Genomic DNA, 10,600 nt, shown 5'->3' with positions numbered 1-10,600 from the left:
AAAACAGCGGGACTCTGACGGGGGATGAAAGTTTCAAAACACGGCAGGGCACCCCGACCGTGCTAGCCCTCGCCTCCCGAACTCACCGGCGCCCGACCAAACGTCTCAGGGACCCCGGTACAATCGGGGTTGAGGGTCGCGTGTGAAAGAATGCTCTCGGGACTTTCGCACGGACCATTGTGTTTTCTAAAGAGGGAAATTTCTCTTTCATGCTCATCACTAATGAACACAGTTAAAAGAAAAAAATGTGGTGTACACAAAAAAAGGTATTCCAATTCCAATTATTTTGTGGGTGGATAACAAGGGAGTGTCTGTATTGAGTTCAACCTTGTGCGTCTCATCATTTTTGTTTTCTTCGCGTCATCCCATTTTGATCTCTTACATCACGAGAAAGTGTTAGGTTTGGTGCAAGTTTCTGAGTATGTCTTCTTGAATCATTCTTTACGAGAATGCCTTTCATTTTATTTATTTTATAACACAAGAAGAATGTCTAACTCAGGCTCCATTTTTATATAATTTTTTTGTTTTTTCATTCTCTGGATAATACCCTCCCTTGAATGTTCCCCTCTTGTTCCATGATGATTTTGGTGTCTTATTTTCTGCCTTATGGCATGGCCGGCAGCATACCTATTGTGAAAAAGTGTGGTACTAAAGAAGTTATTAACAAAATGAAGGAGTGACAAATAAATAATGTAAAAATCAACAGCTCAGATGCTGCATTAAAAGATTGAAGGTTGAATGATCACTGCAGAACCAATGAGGTTCTTAGGTTCTTCTTGTTTCATATGAAGAGAATTAAGCCTATATAAGACTAAGCATTTGAAGCACACACATTTTGTGCAACAAGTGTGATTTTTCTTCCATCACTCTCTTGTAACTTTGATGACCAAATTGAGTCAAACTTTTAGTCCCAGATTTGTTAATTTATGCGTTGGGATACACCATACTGGTCTTGGACACCAAATGTCTAGTGCCTTCATTAATGTTGCCCTGACTTAGGTTTTATTTTTCTGCGAATCTGGATTGCTTTCAAATTGAAGCAACCAGAGAAAATTATCACACCTCATGCCAATCCATCGTACACAATGTCGCACCATGACGTCATCTATGTTGTGATTGGACTGAGGGGGCGCTGTTCGTCTAGTCTTCCCCAATTAGCGGATGACATGGTTGAAGCCGTAATCAAACATGACAATTGATGGTCATTAGGAAGCGGACAAGAAGTGTCCTTTCTTAGTTCGCTTATTAGGAGAAGGAGGGGCAGCCAAGGCAATTGAAACGGATTGAGAACTATAAGTGACAGTTATGGCTTGACCAGTGGTATATTTTTGGGGAGCGAAATTAAAGTTAAGTTATTGTGTGCGGTCTTTGCTACAACCTGGAGAATGTTTGTGACGTCACGAATACGCGTGATGGACCTGTGTTAGTCTCACACAAACATTAAAAATAAAGAAACTTCAGAGAAAGTTAGTTAAATGAACAATAATGAATTCGTGTTATACCCGGTGGCTTCCAGTGCCTATTTTAAATAGGGTGAAGCAGCAGAAAGTTCAGGTGCCAACAATAAATTTTCTGATGACTGTTTTGAAGAATTGTGTATACCCAACTTTTTCTATCTCTGTGGCCAGTGACACTTGTCAAATGAGCTGCGAATCTAAGCCTTGAATCGTCCCTATTTGCAACAGTGGCATTTATTGCTAATAAGCCTACAGACAGTTATACTATGACCCTGCGTGTACCTGGGGTTCGAACCAGCATGGTCACTCCCCATGAAAGGAGACCGTTGAAAGGCCAGCGAGCTAATAAGTCCTTAGCATTGCCCACAACCAAATAATAATGACCCAAATAATTGACAAGATGTCAATCATCGACACGGGGCTCTGACGCGAGTTGAAAGACGTCCCGCAGTGAAGCCCGCCCTCTCAGGGCGAAACTCGTCAGGATGTCTTGTTTTCCGGTGTAGGAGGAAAATCTTACTATTATTATCATGATCCCTCCTCTAGTAAATAGCTATCCCCAAGTCGTCAGGAGGAGACAGAAACTCCCAAGTCGTGGGTCACTATCGATCTAGCAAGTCAAGCGGCAACTCATCTTCGTCAACTTTTCGTCAAAGTTTTATTTAAATATTATGAAATAGACTTTTATTTCCCGAAAAACACAAAATTAAAAATGTGGACACCAAGCTTCTGGCCGTCATACGATTACCCATACGGGGCGTATGACTCCAAACCTACATACTACGGGCAGCCGTATCCCATGTACCGAGTTCCCCCCGTGTTTCATCCGTCAGACGCGGCGGCAGTACCCGAGCGGCTCGGCGAGAAGTACGGTGCCGCCGTCGGAATTCCAGCACAGCAGAGCGGCCGGCAATTACTCCCATTGAACGGGGGTTGTAGCCAGAGGCGGTGTCATGTATTTCCGGGAGAAGTGGTCGAGAAGACCGGGGAGATTCTTCCAGACTGTACGGTACGAGGGTGCGACGAGGAGGACGGTGAAGAGGGTGGGTGTACGAGGCGTGCGTCTACCCCGGACAGTACATGCAGTGACGCGCCTCACGACGTTCGCTCGCACTGTAGGGTGCTCACGTTTAAGGGTGCGTATTTTTTTGAAGTAGTGGACTTTTCAAGTGCTCTACAAGTTTGCTTGTACATTTGTTGTTATGAGACAGGTCATTTATAAAACGGGTATACCTTAAATTTACTTTATATGGTTTTATAATACGAAGGTTTTAACACAGTTGACACTCATGCCCAACAAAAACAAAGACAACCCGAAATAAACACGTAATAGGCCTACTCTTTTCAATTCCTCTACTAGTTGTTTATGAGGCAAGCCTTTATAAAAGTGGTACACCTTTTAAAGAGTCACTTTAGAGGGTTTTCTCTGTACGAAGGTTTGAACACTTATTTGTTTTGCTACATGTTGGCTGTACAGAAATTGTATGCTGTATGATTGAAGGGTCCTTGATAATTTTTAATATATTATATACTTTTTTTCCCCGTTGTTTATTATGTAGCATTCGTTATTGTAAATAACCTGTACTTTGTAACTGCCAGCATAAAATGTTCAACTCTAAAATATAAAATCAAACCAAAACATCAATTTGCACGAACAAATTTTTAACCTGAAAGTTCATATTTGATTCCTTTCGTTTATTGCGCTCCGTTATGCCTTGTAGTGTGTTTGACAAAAGTGACACAGTTTCAGTTTTTCTTAGTTTTGTATCCACCACATGGACAATGCTTCCTGGTATAACTATTATTATACCCATTGCACGGTTTACATTAAGTTTAGAAGAAGAAAAAACCATCGTGGTCTGAACAAAAAGATAAATTTTCGCAACAAGGTTTTCTTTCGTTACTCTCAATTGCAACTTGGAAGACCATTCATTTTTTTTAGCCCTTTGCGTACACCAGCATCCGTTTTAAGCCAAACAACAACGGTGGCACACAAGGTTTGTCATGCTTGGTTATGAACCGAATGATAGTGTCATTTAGGTGTGAACTTTCATATCAAACATTATTTGAAAGGTGGAGGAAATTATTAAAATTAATGTCATTATAGGCAATAGATTAGATTTCTCAAGACGATCAGGACACACTGATCAAAACGTCGAGTTTTCAAACCACTGGCTCTTTTCAGCACAACTACTCAAATGATTTTTAAAGCACCTGGTTTGCCGCTTAACTTGACTTGACTGTTACATAGTTTAAAATCATACTTCTACTTTAGCATTCACTGGTCTTATAGCATTCAAATTAATTTTAGGTCACGAGAAAAGATGCCTGAATTTAATTTCGAGTTAAAGTCACTGAACACCTTTTGTATATAAAAACCAGATTTCTCAATTAGTGCCTTGTTGCACATGATTTGTGTGCTTTCAGATGCATAACAATGTCTTTTAATATTTGAGCGAGACATTACCTCTTTCTCAAAAACTATACTTCTGAGGGAGCCGTTTCTCACAATATTTTTCACTATCAACCTCTCTCCATTACTCGTTGCCAAGTAAGTTTTTATGCTAATAATTATCTTGAGTAATAACCAATAGGGTAGTGTCCAGTGCCCGTAATTGCAGTGATTGTTGCTGGCAAGATAAAAAACTTAGACGATGTAAACAAGCTTTGAATGTCGTGCCTGACGACACCGCCATGTAAGCTACGAAGTGCATAATCGTTTATACCGTTAATATAAAAGGTAATAAGTCTCAATTCTCCCCTGATTATAAATTTCACAAATCGATCATTAATGTCCACATACAGGTTTACGAGAATGCTCTTTTAAAACAGTGAAAAATTGGCAATATTGATGCATTAATCACGTTTTCAATCCTTATAAACTTTTATCAAATTAAAAGCGATATCTTTTTCGTGAAAACGGTTTGAAGATTAAAGCAAGCTAAAATAATGGTGTTTAAAGCTTTGCATGGTGTGTGGAGAATAAGAGTAACTATACATATAAATATGAATAGATAAACTTGCGGGTACAACCATGAGTAAAATATCTTTTGAAGGAGTGGTGGCTCTGAAAAGAGCAAAGTATACTGTTCAAAGTATACTGTTCGAAATGTCGAAATGTTTCAGAGCCAACACTCCTTCAAAAGAGATTTTACTCATGGTTGTACCCGCAAGTTAATCTATTCATATTTATATTTATAGTTGCTCTTAAAGCAAGCTAGTTGAAACGTTCCATGAACGCGTTGGGACCAATAAGAACTCACTCCACGACAGTGAGTTTAGTAACGAGATGTCCCCTCAATCCAGTAAGAGGATAAGAAGCAGTCTCCGTCGATGTTCTACCTTCGACCCACAGGATAGTTAAAAAGCAGGACAGTTAAATTTTCAGAACTGAGAAGTCTCCCGAATTCCGAAAATCTACTCCTCGGTAGTACAATATAAAGCGAAACAGTTTTCTGTAAATACCCGGCAAGATAGATAGATATACACATTGTGTTACCGCACCAAAAATGCAATGCCTCAAATCACATTATACTTTGAGGGAATTGGTTTGTCAAATGCCGCTTTCTCGATCTACTTGGCCGATTTTAGACGCATAATAAACTTATTATAATAATAAGGTATGTTAAAGGCAGTGGACACTATTGGTTATCGTCAAAGACTATAGCCTTCACAGTTGATATATCTCAACATATGCGTACAATAACAAACCTGTAAAAATTTGAGCTCAATCGGTCATCGAACTTGCGAGATAATAATGAAAGAACAAAACCCCTTATCACACGAAGTTGCGTGCGTTTAGATGGTTGATTTCGAGACCTCAAGTTCTAAATCTGCGTTCTCGAAATCAAATTCTCGGAAAATTACTTCTTTCACGAAAACTATGGCACTTCAGAGGGAGCCGTTTCCCACAATTTTTTACACCATCAACCTCTCCCCATTACTCGTCACCAAGACAGGTTTTATGCTAATAATTATTTTTAGTAATTACCAATAGTGTCCACTGCCTTTAAAAAATATATATAAAAATAGTCGTATAATTAGTCTTAGTAACTCAAAGCGCTTTAACAGAGAACCGTTTTCGTTTAGGCACTCAAACAACTTATCGACAATGACCGCGTTCATTACCAAATCAAGTAAAGCTAATCACCTGGCGTATTATATGATGAAATACAATATTGCTCTCCAATATATTGCACTATTTTATTACATAGGCCAACGAATATTTCTATTCAGTTTTAATCGCAGAGAGATGTCATAATTACTCGCAAATTTGCTTCAATAATTAAGGAAAATATGAACCCTAATTAGGTGTGTCTATCAGATAGCGTACACGTCTTGATAAGTACTGTCGCTCTGTGCGTCCCTAAAGGTCCAATTACAGAACAAAGGGTCTAGTGTTTCTTTTAGTTCATCATAATCAGATATGGTGTAATTAAAACATAAACAAAGCAAAGCCAAACATTTTCGCGTGTATTAAGATTCTTCGGTATAATCATGGCGCCGTTTTCACCACAACGCGTGGTAAACACTGTTTTGTAATGTCCAAGTCTTGCGGGGGAAATGCTCTTTTATTTAGCAGAATCATGGGTTCGAATCCCACCCGTGTAGGGTGTCGAGTAAAAGCGTGAAAAACACTTCGAGTTGTCCCTTATCTAAAAAGAATAGTGGTTATTTCACTCTTGTAGAGGAGTTTCACTCCAGGAAAGAGTGAAAACATTACTCAAAATGATGCAAACTTCAATCTAAAAGAGGGGAAGACCACAAGGAAAAGAGTTGTCCCTCATACAGCTCTTCAAAGAGTGCCTTTTCACTCCTTTGCATTTTTAGAGATTATACGGACCATACAAAACATGCCGACAGCGCCCTAAACAAGGATGGTAGGGCACATGATTGTGTGTTCACCATTTTATTTTTATTTATAGTAGAGGCAATTCAGTAGCCAAGTTTCCGTTTCGATTTGCTACGCAAGTGTGTTGCCAGTGTTTAGGCGTCCCCTTTATACGTCAGTTGTTTTTGGAAGAGTAAACTCACCTTTAAAGGCAGTGGACACTAATAATTGGTAATTATTCAAGTAGCATAACAACTTACTTGGTAACGAGCAACAGGCCTACTGAGCTGTTGTAGTATAAGACATTTTGAGAAATAGCTCACTTTGAAGTAACGTAGTTTTCAAGAAAGAATTAATTTTCCACGAATTTGATTTTGGTCCCAAAATCAAGCAAGGTGTTTTTCTGCCATAATTGTCTCGCAACGTTGACAACCAATATTGAGCTCAAATTTTCACAGGTTTATTTTATGCATAATTATGTTCAGATACACCGAGTGAAAATACTAGTCTTTGACAATTACCAATAGTGTCAAACTCAGATTTGCGAGTCATTTTTCATTAGAGTCCTCATTTGAAAATGGCGTGATAACTATTTCATTATTTGTATAATCATTCAGAGCGAATGTCGCCGTTGGATATCAGCAACCAAAATCAAAATAAACTTTTGTTTCGCGTTGTCTTTCCAATTTGCCCGAAGTTTGGAGGGCAGTTGCCCCCTATGTCGCCTAGGTCGTACGCCTGCAAGTCTCCACTGATAAAGTAGAGACGTTATCTTTAATGCAATTTTGACGAGGGACACCCCGATGCTTCGCTGTTCTCTTCAACAGAGTGATGTACACTTCAAAACACATCATGATAATAATCCCAATCCTGCCATCACCCTCCCTTTGTCTAATTAATCTAGATTGCTAACAAGACATCCTCTTCACTTTATAATAAAACAAACTTCCTATAACCACAATAACACGCCACTCTTCCAGGCTCTCCCCGGGTAACACATCATCATTAGGATGATTTTGATGTAAGAGTCTGGACACAGTCTTTAAAGAGGGACACCCCATGGCTGCCCTGGCCGGGGCGTGCTGCAACCTCACGCTGGTTATACTCCCTCTATCGACGAGACTTCATTGATTCCCAGGGCTAATTGGAAGAGAACGGGCTGCTAATTGCCGGATTTCAATAGGGATCTTGACTTGATCATTTTGGTGGACGTCTGGTCAGGAAGATTGGCATACGAGGAGGGGATAGATTGTATACAAAGGAGGAAATGACGGGCTGGGGAAGCCTCTTTTATGATAGGGTATTAAAAGGGCGATGACTTCACTGGGCTACAACGTAGAGGATGGAATCATAAATTGCGATCTGTCCGAGAGCAGGAAAGACCCGAGAGCTAGAAATACATATATTTGTTACCTAAAGTATTGCTGACTGCATTAAATTACTTGTTTTCATCGTGTATGTTAAAGGCAGGGTCGGTTTACCTCTGAATTGATTTGAATTTTATTGAATGTCTTTTGTTGATTGCCAAAGACCATCATCATTTGGCTTACCCCGCCACGTGGGCATTTCTTCTTCTTCTTTTCTTGTTTATTTTACACCTGTTCATTGTACGTGTTTTTTTCTGTAATCATTTTTTTAGTTGTTTGGTTTTTCATAATTATTATGATAGAACACGGTTTCTCTGTTCTGATAGGCCGCCGCCAACATGAATAATCATCAGGCTATTACTAATGTTCATTTTACTGCCTGTAATGGGGGCAGAGAGAAAGTCTGGTTTTGTATCCATGTCAGGATTGTCAGCACTAAACAGTAAAGTTCTTTCTTGCGTAAATGCCTCAAGTCGCATGGTGAAAAACAAAACACGACTTAACCATTATTTTGCAATCTTTCACAGATCAAAATGGCCGCCGCCGTGAGATGGTCTTTCCTAAGGCGTTGGATCTGGATCGACCCAAGAGGGCCCGCACAAGTTTCACGTCATACCAGCTTCAACGACTTGAGATGGAGTTTAAGTGTAACCAGTACATGGTGGGCAGAGACCGATCTCGACTGGCAAGCAACCTCGATCTCACAGAGACACAGGTGGGTGAAAGCTTAAACTAATTTTCAATAATAAAAGAAGTAATTTTTGTCTGAGCCACCAATGTATAATATTATTGGAAGCGTCCACTGAACTAAAGCGCAAATTTGCTTAGCACAACATGTTTACCGGAATGAGGTTACCTGACAACATGTCAGCTGGACCCTTGCTCATTGTTGCTTAACAGAAAGTTTGTGAGACATCTGCTACGAAATGGTGTCACGGACATCATCTGATGCACATTTCATTTTATTATCACAGTTAACTGCATTTATTTGGAGCACCAAAAGTTATTTTTTATACCAAGACATCGTATTCTCAGCCTGGCCCTCACCAACATACATAACTTTACGTGCAAGTCTATACGTCCGAATTTTTGCCGATCTGAACGACCTATAACTTTTAGATATTTAATAGATCGAAGAAATTGTTTGTGAGGGGTCATTATCAAAGTATGACTTCACCTTTGTTGACCAGACAAATTGGCAAAAATATGATCTTTACAATTTCTCCTTTCTCACCATTCCTCTTCAGGTGAAAGTCTGGTTTCAAAATCGTCGCACCAAACTGAAGAGAGACCAGTGTCGAGTAGCCGAGTTTAAAGACAAGAACGCTGAGAGCATTGCCGCATGTAACATTCTTAGACTACTCCAAGACCAACATCCTTCATCTGGAAGTACGGCAACAGTGCCTTCTGTTGTTCGAGCAATCACTCGGAAGCCCAGTGCCCCTGGCCCCGCCCCATCGACGTGGCGTTGATTCAGAAATGTTTTAAACAGTACCGTCCATCAATTGCCGATGTTTAACATCTACAACTTTATTTTGCAAAAGAAAAGTTCTGAAACAGCTGCCTATTTTTCACCCCCATTTTGTAAGTGACATAGTGATAGTTGTTGCACGACAAAGTTGTATGGTTGGTTGATAAACTATAAGGCGTCTCTTGGTTGGAGCAATCACAGGTTTGCAATGCTTCAAGAATTTTAGAAAATACCAAAGTTTTGAAGATAGTTTTTTGTAAGATACATTGGGCCAAGAAATAAAACTTTTGTCGAAGGTGACATCACACAGAGTTTCAAAAATGTTCTGTGAAACTTGTGTGAAATTTCATTAATCTGATAGATGGACTGCACATGCGTCATCGACCGCCATTTTGATGATGAATGGGGAAAGGTGCATGCTCTACTCACAATTCTCAGCCAATGATTGCCTCTGACGCGTGCGTTTCTCATCAAAGATGGTCAATGACGTCATGTGCAATCCATCTATGGGATCAAATTAATCTCTTATATTATTTTTATAGTTTCCAATAAGGAACAGCCGAGTTCGTAAACCTATGACAAAAATAAAGAAGAGAGACTAACACTGCATGCTATCCCCGAATAGGGCCTAATTTATTTCTTTTGTTGTAATAATGTTCACTTACTGTAAGTAAAATGTTCTGATTTAGCTTAACATATGATCAAACAAATAATACATCATGGGGGGGGGGGGGGGGGGGGACTCCTCCTCACCAATTGGAAGCCCGTATGTTTTGGGTTGCAATAAATAAACCATTGATTAAAAAAGCACTCTAAGTGGCTATGATCAAGAAGATGATTCACAAAAATCAATGTATTGTTGAAGGTTTTGGATGTAAATAAATGTTAGTATTACGTTTGTAGTAGAGAAGATTGACTCGTATGTTATTTTTATTTTGTCAATTTGGGTATTTTGTGTTTACAGCCAAAGTTTGCTAGTTTTTTTTTTTAGTTTGTCGAGTGCGCACGATTCGACTACTGACCAGCAACGTACTCGCTTAACGATTCGTATGGAAGCCTATAAACCCCCTTTCACACGAGAGCAATTTAGCAAGGGTCCCTTGCTAAATTGTAGCAAGGTTGTAACATTTTACAAAATGCACCTCGTGTGAAAGGACAATATTTGTTGGAGTGTCAAGGGTCTCTTGTCAAAACTTGTCCAACAACATCACTGGTTCCCCTATGCACTTTACAAGTAAGCAATGAACAGGCTGTTGTGACAAACGAAGAAACTATGGTCCTCATTCACGCGGGGCGAATAAATGGGACATTTCTAGAGCAATATTATCTCTTAATTAACGGTGCCAGATCTTTCTCAATTTTTCAATATGGTACTTTGTATGTATTCTAAAATGGATGTTATAATTCAAGACCTTAGTTAACGCACAATTATCTTCTGCTTTAGGTTTTGCCGTGGCGCTTTTGCTTTTGAAGT

The 10,600-nt window shown here is 39.5% G+C and overlaps 1 protein-coding gene across 1 annotated transcript; it reads left to right on the top strand.

Moving 5' to 3' along the window:
* The first annotated feature begins 2,085 nt into the window (after positions 1 to 2,085).
* On the top strand, positions 2,086 to 9,844 carry LOC139940897 (ventral anterior homeobox 1b-like). Its single transcript, XM_071937281.1, has 3 exons — positions 2,086 to 2,593; positions 8,183 to 8,370; positions 8,903 to 9,844. Exons 1-3 carry the CDS (start codon positions 2,170 to 2,172, stop codon positions 9,125 to 9,127), a joined length of 837 nt encoding a protein of 278 aa, XP_071793382.1. The 5' UTR covers positions 2,086 to 2,169; the 3' UTR covers positions 9,128 to 9,844.
* The last annotated feature ends 756 nt before the right edge of the window (positions 9,845 to 10,600 follow it).

The sequence above is a fragment of the Asterias amurensis genome, chromosome 8 (genome assembly GCF_032118995.1).
Source record: "Asterias amurensis chromosome 8, ASM3211899v1".
Classification (NCBI taxonomy): Eukaryota; Metazoa; Echinodermata; class Asteroidea; order Forcipulatida; family Asteriidae; genus Asterias; species Asterias amurensis.
Note: the sequence above shows the minus strand (reverse complement) of the source record. Positions and strands in the feature narration are given on the sequence as shown.